The sequence below is a fragment of the Oryctolagus cuniculus genome, chromosome 16 (genome assembly GCF_964237555.1).
Source record: "Oryctolagus cuniculus chromosome 16, mOryCun1.1, whole genome shotgun sequence".
NCBI classification, from domain to species: Eukaryota; Metazoa; Chordata; class Mammalia; order Lagomorpha; family Leporidae; genus Oryctolagus; species Oryctolagus cuniculus.
Window position 1 is genome coordinate 20,574,090 of NC_091447.1, and position 14,900 is coordinate 20,588,989.

The 14,900-nt window shown below is 46.6% G+C and overlaps 1 protein-coding gene across 8 annotated transcripts in view; it reads right to left on the minus strand.

Annotated features, from left to right (window-relative positions):
• Window positions 1–634: 634 nt before the first annotated feature.
• Window positions 635–14,900, minus strand: part of CPVL (carboxypeptidase vitellogenic like) — a 139,489-nt gene continuing 125,223 nt past the window's right edge. For all 8 annotated transcript variants that reach the window (XM_051853265.2, XM_051853263.2, XM_008261573.4 and 5 more), the window contains one exon: window positions 635–884. In XM_051853265.2, coding sequence (XP_051709225.2) covers window positions 774–884 — 111 coding nt within the window. In that variant the 3' untranslated portion in view covers window positions 635–773. The remainder of the gene's footprint in view (window positions 885–14,900) is intronic.

The window sequence follows — 14,900 nt, forward strand, 5'->3', positions numbered from 1 at the left end:
CGCCGACCCCTCCATAACTATTACAATGTCACCTATTCCCTTGTCATGATAATTAGCCAATATATCTATCCAATATTATCCAATGATATCTACCAGGCACCTTCCCATGTTCAGTAACCCTTCTGTTACCTACAGAATACAGAACAAGACATTGTCATAACTTTATTTACTTACTGAACTTTTCACTTATCTTAGGAGGAATTAAAAACCCCTACTTACAGGGGCATTGTGGCACAGCATGTTAAGCTACTACCTACAACGCTGGCATCACATATGTGTGCTGGTTCAAGTCCCAGCTCCCCCACTTCTGATCCAGCTCCTTGAAAATGCACCTGGGAAAGCAGCAGAAGATGGCTCAGGTGTTTGGGCCCCTGTATCCACACATGGTCAACCCAGATGAAGCTCCTGGCTTCAGACTGCCCATTGTGGCCATTTAGGGAGTGAACCAGCAGATGGAAGATCTCTAATTCTGTCTTTCAAATAAAATAAATCTTTTTTAAAAATTCCTGCTTATGACCCCCAAGTCTCATTCACTCATCTGTCTGAATCCCAGTATCCCTTCTTCTGTTCTCTAAGTGAATCATGTAATTCTCTTGTAATCAACCATCTCACCCTAGAAGAAAAGCCCCACTTCTTTCAAGAAGCAATTTTTATTGATGAGAAAATCTTGAAGCTATCAAAGGGTAATTTTCTTTTTTTATATGACTTCTCCAGTTTTTAAAGTTTTTCTTTCAAAGGCAACCACTTCTGACATTCTGATTGAGGGAAGCAGTTCATGAGTTGTAAGGAGCCCACCCCCTTCCGAAGATGAAGCGGTTGATCATGTCGAACGCCCTCAGAGGCTGGTCATAGGGTAAGATGTGTCCTCCACCTCGCACAATGACCTTGGAGAAGAAAAGCAGAAGCACATTAGAAAAACAAGGACATGCTATGCTAAACGAATGGAAAGCTCGGACTCAGATGAGTGTGTGCTTAAGGCTTATACGAGAAACAGAACATATTTTACCTCCTCGTGCTGACTGTCATGCTTTGGATAGATCTTTTTTTTAACAGATTTATTCTTCTGAAAAGGAGAGTTTCAGAGAAGGAGTGACAGATCTTCCATCTGCTGATTTGCCCCCCCCCCCCCAAAAAAGGCCACAATGGCCAGCACTGGGCTGGGGGGATGCTAAGAGCCAGGAGCTTTTTCAGGGTCTCCCACATGGGTGCAGGGGCCCAAGCAGAGAGCTGGATTGGAAGTGGAGCAGCCTGGACTCGAACCAGCACCCATATGGGATGCTGGTGTCGCAGGCAGTGTCTTAGCCCGTTACACTACAATGCTGGCCCCTTGTCAAGTTGAAACATCTCTCGTTGTGATGAATTCAAATCACCGTAAGGATCTTCCTTGAGCTAGGCTCTGAGGGGACAAAAAGGGGACTGGCACAGTGAACAGCCTTCCCCAGAGAGGACAGGGATTCAGTGCCAGAAGGGCACGGGTTGAGACCGCGTGTTGGGGAGCGGGAGGTGCGGGCCACCTGCGAGCGAGGTCGGTGTGGCCTGAGAATCTCTTCCGATGGGAAGAACGCACAGGAGTGCATGAAGTGAGGAAACGCAAGCGTACGGGGGCGGCCTTCAGTGACTTCTCACTGCCGAACCCCACACAGCAATCGCGGTCACCTTCAAGGGGCCGCGTTCTCGTGCCTGCCTCAATCTGAAGGGAGGTGACGCAGATAAAAAAATACACAAATATATCTGTGCAATGCTGTTATGTGAAAAACCCAGCCCCAACAGCTGCTACCTCCCACAGCCTTGCTGTGAGCCCAGGGAGAGCAACATTACTCAGCGGCACCTTGCAGTGCCCAGCCGCCCTCGCTGGGCAGACAGCACCACTCACGGGGGCTGTGCGGTGACTGAGCTTTGTGGAGCTATTAGGTGACTTGTGCAAGTCGCACCATTGTTCAGCGAGACAACTAGGCAGAACCCTGACTTCTAGGACAAAGGCCAGTGCTTTAATCAAGTCACAGCACTCGCACAGGAATCCCTTCCCTCTGAGCGGAGCCTCCCGGCCTCGTCACACAACACTCTTATCCAGCTCTCCACAGCCCTGTGCGCCCGCTGTGAGGGAGGGCTGCCCTATCCCTTTCCTAGGCACAGGGAACCTTCGCAGTGCACAGCAGGACATCGGGGCTCATCTGTGCCTCCTAGCTGTGACGGCGGGGCCCCTCCGCCACCGTGTCCAGGCTTGCTGCTGGGAGCCCAGTGTGCCAGGTCCTGCCAGAGACTTGGAGTGCACCCGCGTGTGACAAGAGCCCCTTCTTGTGATTCCAGACAGCAACTTTTGCTGCCTCACAGCCCCTCACTAGTGTGCTGCCTCAGACTCTCGTCCAAATCTCCAGCCTTGGCAGGAATCCGTCCAGTGATTTCTGTGTCACTACAGATCAGCTGAGGACACTGAACAAAGTCGGCTGTGTGACGGAGCCCAGCTGCTTCGACCAGAAGCGAGCTTGGCAGCAATGGTCCGGAACAGCAACAAACTGAACCCCCAAGAGCTCAGCGTCGCCCTGCGTGCAGAGCCAGGGCTGCAGCTAATGCAGGAGAGCACAGGGCGTCTCCCGGGGCGCTCGGTGTCGGCGGGCAGGAGCACGGTGAGAGGCGGAGCAGGCTGCGTGATCCTGGGCTACTAACTTGGCCTCTCTGAGCCTCCATTTCCTTCCCTGTACACTGCAAAGACCTCCTGGAGGCACGAGTCCCTCCTGGGTGTCACGAGGATTTAGTGGAGTAATTTACATGGAACACTTGATACACTGCCTGGCCTGGGAATCCGATAACATCAGTCATCATCACTATTCCTCCAATGACAGTCCCTATTCCAAATCCAGAATCAAAATGCCTGAATCAACCCAATGACCTGGAACATCCAGTGTTCCTACATTCACATAAAACCTATTTAGTAACAGTGGTTTTCAAACGTGAATCTACAACAAGATATCTGAGCTTATTAAAACAGACTGTGGGACCACACTCCCAGGCTTTCCAAGTTGGAAGTTCTGGGACAGGGCCAAAGAGTCCGCATATCTGACACCACCAAGGGATGCACACACTGTTGCTCCAAAGCCTGCTCGTTGAGAACCATTGTTTAGAAATTTTTTTTCTATTTCATGGCAAACCAGGGAATTCTCAATTACATTAAGGGAAAATAAAAGTAGGAATTTGCATTAACACCTACTCGTGAGCTCACCCTGCTTCATTTCCTCCTGCTGTCTCCTAATATTTAACCCCCCAAAGTCTCCCCCCGACACCTTCTGTGTCCTTGACTATCAAGTGGAGAGGGACAGCTAAAGGGAGACAGGAGTTAGAACTCTCACTGCCCTTGACTTGCTGACCTGGTCCAGTTTCTTTGCCACCAGTGACATCAGCCATATGATCCAGCAATCCCACTGCTGGGTGTATGCCCAAAAGATATGAACACACTGGAGCAAGGAGGTATCCACACCGCCCTGTTTGTAGCACCACAGTTCACAACAGCCAAAATAAGGAATCAACCAAGATGTCCATCATCAGATGAATGGATAAAGAAAATATGGTGGGTGTGCACATGTGTATTATTGTTATATATTATTGAATATTATTATTATGTATAGGAATATTCAGCTATAAGAAAGGGTGAAATACTACCATTTGCAACACAACGGTTGGAACAGGACGCCAGGTTGAGTGAAAGAAGCCAGACACGGAAAAGCACGTTCTCCCTTATATGCGGGAGCTAAAATTTTAAAAATCACAAGAACAAAAACAAAAACAAGTAAACAAATGCCTGCAGGCCTTACTGCAAATGCTAAACTTGGTTTTAAATCCTGGCTGAACAAATACATAGTACAACAGTTTCAATGGTTTCTGACTATTTTAAAATTTATAGGAGTGAAGTTGAACATCTTTATATTTCATTATTGTTACAGCCCTTGCTGGTGTTCCTGCTTAACTATGGTCTTTTTCCTTTTTATTTTTGAACTCCTTTTGTAGTGGAGTGTTAAGCTTTTGACAAGAAGGTAAATTACAAACATAAAAAAACTGTCTCAAAAGGAATACATAAAATATTAAGTAAAAAAAAAAAAAAAGCCTGGGAACAAAGTCTCATTGAAGAGCAAAGGCCTCTTCACGTGCCACAAAACTCTCGGAGTTCTCAAGCCAGTCCACACAACCTGACCGACATTTACCTCACAAAACAAATTTCTGAGTACTGAGAAATAACCACTCTCGTTTGGAGCCACGCCTCACCCCTCACACGTCAGGGCACAGGCGGCTTTCAGAGGTGTGTCACAAAACGTGGCAGGGCCGTGGCCGCATGTGGGAGTGGACGCGGCGGATCTCCAGGCTCCCGGACAGAGACAATCCCCTCACCAGCATCTGCACTTTGGAGCCTCCGTGCCAGAGGTGAAGTCTGCACTCATATGTTCCAGATGTTCCAGGGGTCACTAACATGTCACGGGCTCGGAAAGGTGATCCTAATACGTCACAGGCTCGGTCCGCTCGATGTTGTGGAAAACAGTGCGATTCTCCTTAGATAGAGACACTCAGACTTGGCAGCACAGGTTCCCGTTACGCCCTTCAGGGGCTCCCATGGGGTTGCTGATGGGCGAGATGTCTCATACATGTATGCGTGCATGGAATCCACTGAGTCTTCTCAGAATGTGCAACTGTCATGAGCTGTTCAAGGCCCCTTGTAGCAGGGATTGCAAACTTTTTTTTTTTTTTTTTTGCATCTAAGTAAGCTTATCTTTCAATTCTATTTTCCATGAACTTTTTCAAGTGCCCTTATAAGTGTGTCAAGGGGGTGTTTTGGGAGTTCTTGAGGGAGTAGATCATTGGACAAAGGGGGGTGGGAGCAGGGTAGAGGTGTGCCTGACAGACACGGGAAACCATGTGTGCATTTGCAGGGGGCACAGGATGGCACGCATGTGTAGCAGTCTGTAGGGGTCTCATTCATGAAGGGCAGGAGGGAACATCAGCGAGGGTTGGGCAAACCCTAGTGTGGGACCATGAGGTGCCCCATGTGACACACAGGCCTGAGCAGATCAAACCCTGTACGGTTTTATTTTATTGTGATATTTTATTGTGTTGAAATACACTTGACATAAAATTACCATTTTAGCTATTATTTATCTATTTGTTTATTTGAAAGGTGGGGGGAGTGGGAGAGGAAGAAGAGAGAGACAGAGCGCCAGCACTCCCATTCACTGGTTTACCCTCAAATGCCAATGACAGCCAGGGTTGGGCTGGGCTGCAGCCATGAGCCAGGAATCCAAGTCCCTCATATGGGTGTCAGGGACCCAAATATTTGAGCCATCACCTGCTGCCTCCCAGGATGCACATTAACACGAAGCTAGAATCCGGAGCAGAGCTGGGTCTCAAACCCAGGCACTCCAAGTGGTGACACGGGCGCCCCAGCTGGCATCTGAAGTGGAGACAAACATCCGGCCTTGACTACTTCAGCGTGTGACTCAGTGGCACCCAGCACACTGCCAGCACTGTGCAGCCATCACCACTATCTGGCTGAGAATGCTGCCAGCCCCCAAAGGAAATTCATGCCTGTTAGTGATCACTGCCCACGGGCCTCTCCCCCGCAGCCTCCGGCAACTGCAATCTGTTTTCTGGCTCCACGGATCCGCCTATTCTCGGTATATCCTGCGGGTTTGTAAGCCGGGCAGTGACATGTTCGGATGCGCATTGCGGCAGAATTACTTAATACCTAATGAGGAGGCTGATTTGGAAGGGAGTGATACTAGGGCAAGGAGGAGAATGAAGTCTCCGGGCTCAGCTGGAGATAAGGCAGGCTCACAGGAGGGAGGGTGAGAAGGGCAAGGAGAAGAGGCTGGGGTGCAGTTAATTAACCAGATTAACCAGATCTCAACATTAAATGAGAGATCCACCCCATTCAGACTTCCAACGTGAGCAGATTTCTAAAGGGTGGTACCATTATTGACCAGGAAAGGAAAGAAAGAGAACAGGAGAGATGCAAGTTTGGGATCTCAAACCTGTAGGATAGTTACGCTTCCTTTTTTCTCGTGGTTTATGGTTCCTGATTTCCACTACAGAACGAGGCACACACTCAAAAGAAGCACACGTGCTGTAGCTTCCAATTTCCACGGAGGTTCTTTTACTGTTTTCATGTCACTCCATGTTTTCAAAATCTTACCTTTTATCTTTCAAATACTAATTATTATAAGTCTAAATAAAATAATACACCCAGCAACACAAATATATTTAAAAGAAAAGGTACTTCGCTTGTTAGCAGTTACCTTCCAACAAAGACCGAGGCCAACCACTTTAAGAAAATACAAAAACAAAGACAAAGCAAGATTAAGGCTTGAAGTTGTTCCAACAACGCTCAGGGAAAACTATCTTTGAGGTTCCCACCATAGCTGTGGGGTGTAGCGATTGAATACCTAATAGGAGGAGGAGAAAAGAGGAGACCCAGATGTAACCACTGCAGTGGTCTACAACCTACAGCAGTCCAGACACACCTGTCGTACTTGGCAGCACCCCACAAGGGCTTCCTATCTCACCCAATCAGTTGCAACAAGACTGTAATTCAGGATGTCTGTATCTGACTATGACATGCATTGCATCTATCAAACCAACCCTACTCCAACGTGCAAAAACTGAAGCTGAATTAAAAAGAACAGAATGTTGTTTAAAGGGATTGGAGGGCAAGAAGGGGGCCTGACATTATTGCTGCTCTTCCCTTTGGAAAATCCACCAGTTTCTAAGCTTCTCTGGTCAAGAAGTCAAGCAAAAAGTGACAGATAAAACAATGGAAAGGAGGCGTAAATTTAGTTGTCTAATGGTACTTGAGACCAAGAAAGGAAACAAATTAACACCCCCAAAGAAAAATCAAATTTGTAGTTGTGGGCCTGGCAAGGAGAGATGGCTTTTTGGTAGATGCAAGGCAATGCCCAAAAGTAATGAAAAAACTGGAACTGCATTGGCCCTCACCAGCACCAAATCAAACTGAGTTCCTAACCGCATCAAGCAGAGTGAGTTGCCTTTCCTCTACCTACCATGTAGAAACAATTAAATCCTCTTTGAGGAAAGATAACATGTTTTTTCATACTTTTGACTACATTAAGTCCAGCGCTCAATACAATTTTGTGAGCATGCTCAAAAGACAAGATCAAATGACTGAAAAACCAAGGTGGGGAACTGTAGTAGTGGCCCTAGAAGGAAACACAAGTGATTCAGATTTTCGAGTTATCAGGTATAGATCGTTAAGTAACCATGGAGGAAACATTCAAGAAGTAGGTAAAACAGAGAATTCCCCCAAGAATTAGAATACGCATAAAGAGAATCAAATAGAAATTCTAAAACTGAAAGGTTATTTACCATTTTTTATTGAAATTAATAACTCAACAAATATTTTAAGTGTAGATTAGACACAGTAGAAGAAAGAACATATGAACTGGAAGGTAGTCAGTAGAAAATATCCAGACTGAGCCATGGAGAACAAAGGTATGGGAACTATAGAAAAGAAGGACATGAGACTGCAAAACATTTAGCTGCTTAGTTGTCCCAGAATAAAATGATAAGGGAGGAATGGAGATAAAGAAACACAACATTTGGAATGAAATATTTCCAAAACAAATAAAAGTCATCAAACCACAGTTTTAGGAAGTCCTATGAACCCAAAGAAAATAAGCACATCTAGTCACATAATAATTTACAGCTGAAACCAAAGAGAAAACAGCAAACGCTGTCACAGGAAAAGAAACAGTATTCTGCGTGCCTTCAGGAAGCAAGAAGGCCAACTCGGTCAGCAGAAACACTGAAAGCCGGAAGACAGAAAGGAGAAGTTTTGAAGAAAATAATTGCCAGCTTGGAATTTCAGCCGAAGTGAAGAGCTCATGGGGATATTTTCAGGGAAACAAGAAACCGAAAAAGGCTTTTGCCTGAAGGTCTGTACAATGAGAAACATTACATGTTGCTCTTCAAACAGAAGGACAGTTGCTTTCCCTAATGTAAACATGGAAAAACAACAAGAATTTGCATATGTGAGCAAAAATAATGAATTTCAATAATACTCCTGTCTTTGGGAATTTGAACTATGTAGAAATTTTAAAAAAGACATTTGCACTAAGGTAGCCTAAGTTGAATTAATATATTGTAAGGTACATTTGCGTATCTGGAAAATTAATGAATGGACTAATTCAAAGTTGACTTTCCTAAATTCTGGTGTATGTCAATCTCTAGGTAAACACTAGAAGGAAAGATGATAATGTAGCATTTGCCAGTTACAGTGGTACAGGAGGTAGCTTTATAACTCCCAAAGGATTGATGGGATACATAAAGGAATGACAGTAGATGCAAAAGAAATTACTATGTTTTTTGTTACTATAACAATATATCTGAGGCAGGCTAACTAAAGAAAAGAAGTTTATTTGGCTCATGGTTCTGCAGGTACAAGTTGCAGAAGCCTTATCTCCTGGCGAGAGACACTACACAGTGGAGTCTCTGTCCCTACCCTTAGTAAGCCAGCAGAATTCAATCCTGCAGGCTCCACCCTAGTGACTCAACTCAGTTTGGTCATTTCTCCAAAGCCCTACCTCTTAACACCACAGTTGGATTATGTTTCTGCCCCCCTTACTACCATTAACAGAAGACCTGGGGGTTTCAACTTCTGCATCAGTTCAGGGGCCAAACTGCATCCAAGCCAATCTGCTTGATGTGAAAAACAGACTTCTGTCAATCAGTGAAATTCAAGTTGGAAGACATCCTGTGGTCAAGCACTACACTTCTCCTAAGAGAGACACACAGGGGATATCTGAGAGGTGCTATGAAAGTCTAATAAAAAAAGTCAGGAAACATTTTCTCTCTGTCAACTCCAAGAATCTGCTGACTTTGGCCAGGCTGGGATGAACGGCTAAGGTGAGAAGCTCGCCCTCCCTTGGTCACTGAGATCAGCGGAAGGCTAACAGCACACAGAGCAGGCAGTGAGCTGGCTCCATGGCTGATAGTATGCACATCTGGATTTGAGTGCAGCTCTGTGACTGGCATAGTGACTTAACTGCCTTTGTTTCCTCATTTGTAAAAGAGAAAGAGAATGAATTAGGGTGACCAGTTGTCCCAGTTTGCCCGGGGCCAAGGAGTTTCTCAAAATGGGACTTTTTGTGCTAAAAGTAAAAAAAAAATCCGACAAACTGGAAGGGAGGATCACTCCAAGAACATTTAACCTTCTCTAAGGATGCACAGAGACACTGCACACAAAATGCTACATGGCACTCAGTGCATCACATGCTGTTACAGAGAAATAAGCAGCTTTCTTTTTTTTTTTTTTAACTTTTATTTAATGAATAATAAGCAGCTTTCAACCAGCCACTCTGTTATCATTATCTGAGTTCTTAAGGGCACACGGGTATTTTTTCACTCGAAGGAGTGGAGGTAAGAGCAGAAGTTACGACACTGGCAAACATGACGTTCATTCCCTAGCTTTCCAGAAAACAAAAGAGTGTAATACATTCTGCAGAAGGGGAAGCATTTCTCCTCCAGGCTTTGATTTCCATATTGTGAATCCTTCCTTCCCATGGGAAAAGTCCCAATTAAAGTGGGAAAGCAGCTTGACTGTGAGATCAAATCTCCATCAAGACACTCAGCTGTGTCTACAGCAAGTTTTCTCCCTTCAGCCTGCCAACATCCTCTCTCCCTCCCTCCCTCCCCCCATCACTGCACAGGACGCCAAGCACCCGCTTCTCCTGACGGAGATGGCGGGCAGGCAAGACCTCACTTGTCTCAGCACAATGGCAAGAAGCTCTTCTGTCTTTTTTTCCTTTTTAGGGACCCACTTTACAACATGAGATTTGAGGCAATTAAAAAGTAATCGAAACGTCCCTTCCTCATTCGCTCATTCCATGTCCAGCTTTTATATTCGATATCCACAAAAGGATAAAATGCACATCCAGCTCTTTCTTTACGCTCACTCACTATCTAGCTTTATGATCTGCATTTGCAGTTTTCTGCTGGAGGACAGAATGAGAGTGGGGGGAGGAGAAGGCAGAGGTGCGAGCAGAGAATGCTCTCTGCCAGGCATGCTCTGGGGACTTGGAGCTCGCGTCTGAGTCCCGGCTGAACAGGGAACCTGCTGAAATGCTACTTCCCACGCACAGCCACGCAGGAGGATTCTAGTGGTAATACGCTCCATCAGCACAAACTGCTACTCCACTCCGCACTCAGTGATGTCAGATCAGTAGCTTGCAGTCGGCATGGTGCGGGTATTCACACAGTGGGAACTGGAGAGCACTCCACAATCAGCACCCCTCTCTCAAAGCCAGTCTGCCCTCAGCCCACTGGTTCTCAGACATTGTGGCTCCCCGGGGAAAATAACACATTCTGGCACTCTTCCTCTTTCCCAAGGTAAACCCAAGAAAACCTTGACTCACATAGGTGAACCATGAGGCCCAGAATTCTCTGAATCTCTGGCTCAGGAAATCGGAGGGGCCAGGTTTAAGTACTTGCAGCAAGGCGGGGAAGGTCTGCTGCCTGCTTCCATTCCTGTCTCTCCTAATGTAATTGGCAATAATAAAAGTCCCGACTATGCCACTACCTGCGTGGGACGCCTGTATCTGCATCAGAGTGCTGGCGATGCCCCAGAGCTGCTCTGTGCTGGACAACTCCAGGCTGCACAAGGTGTCTGGACTCAGCTGGGGGCTCCTGAGACCATCAGTGTAAGGGACCCACGATGCCTACGTGTCCCCAGGTTCCACAATCCGGGATTCAGAGCACGGCAAGGGGCACGACACTTTCAGGATGCCATGAGTTGAAGTAAAAGAAGGCACACGGGGGCTTAATGTGATGTCCCAGTCTGTGCGAGGTAAACACAAGGCCTCAGTCTGGCTGGCCGCGGCAACACCTCCACACGACTTTGTCTTGTTCCCTCCCACTGCGCATGCCTCCACCCTACTCCATTCTCCGCCCTGTTTACTTTTTGTCTTTGTTTAACATTCCTGCGAGTGATTTTTGGGAGTCTTTGATTACACTTCAACTTTTAAAAAAGCAAAAAACCGAGAAGCTGCTGTTTAAAAGCAAATCCCACATCTCCCTTTGTTCCTGAAATATCATTAATTTTTAAAACTCACTCTCCACGTGGGGATAATACTTTACATTTTAGACTTCTCAGTATTTATTCACCTTCCATTTAATGAAATGGCTGTCTGTTAAATTTCAATAATTATTAAAAGCTACTCAACAGCTAAGAGAAAATTATGCATCGTTGCCTAGCTCTTCTAACTCGATACATAGCTCTGCTAGCCAATTTATATTTTACATGATACAATAAATTAGCTCCCAGAGTATTAACTAAGTGCCTATTTGGGTAGCTTAATTTAGAAGCATTCTTCTTATGTTAATTGGCTCTTTCTAATGAAATAGAACCACATGAACAGAAGACTCTTGGCAAGTAATCAGAGTAAAATTGGGAGTTGCTATTGTTTATTACTTCCTTTGTTTTCAGGAAGCAAGCTGCGTGGCTTTTTTAAGCAAAGGGGAGGGAAAAGAAGAAATGTAGTTCTTTTCAAGGAGAGGATGCTCTCGCTGGCCCTGAGATAGTGAAGCTTCTCCAACTCCTGCCATAAATTCCTGGCCCAGAATATGTCTCCTTTCTGTTTGCATGTAACCCAGGAAGGAAACAGCCTTTAGCTGACAAACAATGCATTCTTTAGCATGAAGGGAACTGTTCTGAACAATCATTATCCCAGCATGGCTACTCTGTTTCCTGGAAGACACTTTGTTGGCCACAACTCATGAGTAAGCACACCATCCTTGAGAGTGGTAGCAAACACACATACACACACACATACACGTACACACAGGCACACATACATGCACACACATACACACACATACACACACACGACCAGGCATTTAGCATGACCATTTGATCTCCCAGCTCCTGACTCCAGCTTCCTGCTAATGCAGACCCAGGGAGGCAGCAGTGCTGGGTCCTGTCATCCACATGGGAGACCTGGATTGAGTTCCTGGCTCCTGCCTTTGTCCCCTGCGCCCTCACCACTGTGGGCATTTGGGGAGTTAACCAGCAGAAGGCAGCTCTGTGTCTGACTCTGTGCCTCTCAAAGAAATACACGAAAAACACATTTTAAGCAAATTCTCACCCAGAGACTTCAGGAGAGGTGTGGAGGGATGCCGTCCAGGTCAACGTGAGGGTAACTCACTGAGCGCTGGCCCAAGGCCAGAAACCGTGCTGAGGGCTGGGCCTGCAGGAGCTCAGCGACCAGGAGGGGAGGAAGGCGATTAAAGAGTTAAACAACCCAGCCTCCATGTAGCACAGGGCTGTTCGCAAGTTCATGGAAAAAGTACATTATGAACAAATTATGCATGATTTCAAAATTTTTGCTGAGTGAAGAATAAAAATTGTTTTTTTCTTAAAAAAGGATTTATTGATTTATTTATTTAATTGAAAGGCAGAATGATGGAGAAGGAGAGAGAGAGAGGAATCTTCCACTTTGGCTCACTACCCAAATGGCCACAACACACCCAGGGCTTGGCCAGGCTGAAACCAGGAGCCAAAAACTCCATCCGGGTCTCGCAGAGGTGGCAGGGACCCAAGTCCTTGGACCATCATCCTTTGTTTTCCCAGGGGCATTAGCAGGAAACTGGATGGGGAGCAGGGTAGCTAGGATTCCAACCTATCAGGGATGCTGGTATCACAAGCTGATGGTTAATCAGTGCCACAGCACTGGCCCCACGTACTGTGTCTTGTTTCTCAGCATTCTAATCAGGATGGGAAGGGGGAAGACCAGCTGGGAAAGGAAGCAGAGGAAGGTTCAAGTCACTCAGTCCATGCACTTGACCCCCCACAGTTCTGGGAGCTGGTGAGGAGTTTTCAACAAGGAAGGGGTGGGCTGATGAGAGGAGGCTAGCTACCATCAACTCAGGAGGCTCCTGGGAAAGGCAGACGAATTTAAAGGGCACAGCAACAAAACTTAAAACACATCCAGTGCTCTTGAGTATCTACATTTTAGGCCTTTAAATCCTCACAAGGCAAAAACTTCCCTTTGGAACATACCATGTGGTATAGCCCTCCCCACCCCCTTTTTAATGTCCCAGACCCCTGCACTATTTTTACTGGTTTGCATGAATGCAGTGTTTTTCTGCTTAAGCAGTTGCTCGCGGTTTCTAGGCCAAGCACCAGGAAAGGAATGAAATCAGGCCAGCAAGGATACTAGAAAGCAGATGTGAGAAACACTAGCAAAGGAGCTGGGGTGAGTAATATCTACTAATTACTGTTCCTAATTTTCCGGGAAGGCTCACAGCAAAGAAATTGCCTAAATGACTCCTTGTTCCGGTTGCTGCAGTGGAAAAGCAATGGAAGTAGTGGAATTTTGTCAGGAAAAGATTCAGATCTTCCTGCAAGTGCAAGGCCTGTCAACTTCATTAGTTGCTCTTATTATTACTGAGCCACTGTCAGAGCCGAAGGGAAATGGTGCCAAAGGAATACACTTCTGATCTTTGAAAAAGCTGGGCAGTTTGGTGGCTGAATCTGGCACACGATATCCAGGAAGAAAAATGCATCTAACCAAGCAAACATCGTGGGAACTCGGAAATGAGGTGTCTGCTGCCCCCTCACTCGGTGTGGACGCTGGGGTCCTTTCACTTTATGGTAGCCAGAGAGGGAGAGAAAGAGAACACAAAATCCGAATGTCAGCTGTGGGGACGAGCGCTACACTTCCCTCCAGGTGAGCAGGCCCAGGTGGAAGTCGGCCCGAGACAAGCCCAGGCGTTTACTGAGATAGTGCAGTCAACAAAGCTCTGACCTGCCCCCGGCGGGAGTCGGAGTTCCATCACTTTGGAAAACATGTTCACATAAACTAGTGAAACTGACACAAGCACGGGGAGATTCAGGCAAGGCTGCAGAGCAGCACTATGGGTCGTAGAAAACATTTGGAAAGCCCCGAATCGCCATCAGCAGCGGATGGAAGGACAAGAGAAACACCGAATGGAATGCTGTGCGGCACCGCTGAGCATTTCGACCTGGTCAGTCTCACGGTGTTCAACAGCACACGTGTGGAGAATAATTGCTTTGGCATAAAATGAAACATGAAAGAAAAAAAAAAAGCCAGCGCCGCGGCTCACTAGGCTAATCCTCCGCCTTGCGGCGCCGGCACACCAGGTTCTAGTCCTGGTCAGGGTGCCGGATTCTGTCCCGGTTGCCCCTCTTCCAGGCCAGCTCTCTGCTGTGGCCAGGGCCTGTGGCCAGGGAGTGCAGTGAGTCCTTGGGCCCTGCACCCACATGGGAGAGCAGGAGAAGTACTTGGCTCCTGGCTTTGGATCAGCGCGGTGCGCCGGCCGCGGCAGCCATTGGAGGGTGAACCAACGGCAAAGGAAGACCTTTCTCTCTCTCTCTCTCTCTCACTGTCCACTCTGTCAAAAAAATTAAAAAAAAAAAAAACAACATGAGAAGCAAAATGTGGCTTATGTATTTGTAGTAAAATTATTAATAAAGAAAAAAAGGAGGGGCTTGATAAAACAAGCTGCAGGCTAGTGGTTTCCCTCCAGGGACAACGGGGTTGGGGGTGGGACTGGGAAGGACGAGCTGGCTGCTGGCCATGCCGCATTTCTTCAACTGGTGACTGCTGGGCATAGTCATTTATCCTAGTTTGTTTTAGCCTACACTGACACTGCACATACCCTTTGTTATGTATCCAACATTTAATTTAATAAAACGGAAACATCTCCTGATGCCCGACTCACAGAAGTGAATCTTGAAAAAATTTAGCATGCACTGTGCAGTGCTGAGAGGGTGAGCTGGGTCCTGTGTCCCACCCAGTAAGTGGGGAGGACGTGCAGAAGCAACTGCAGAGAAACAGCAGCCAAAGCGGGAAGTCTCCCTCTGGCCAGCAGCTCCAGGAAGACAGAGC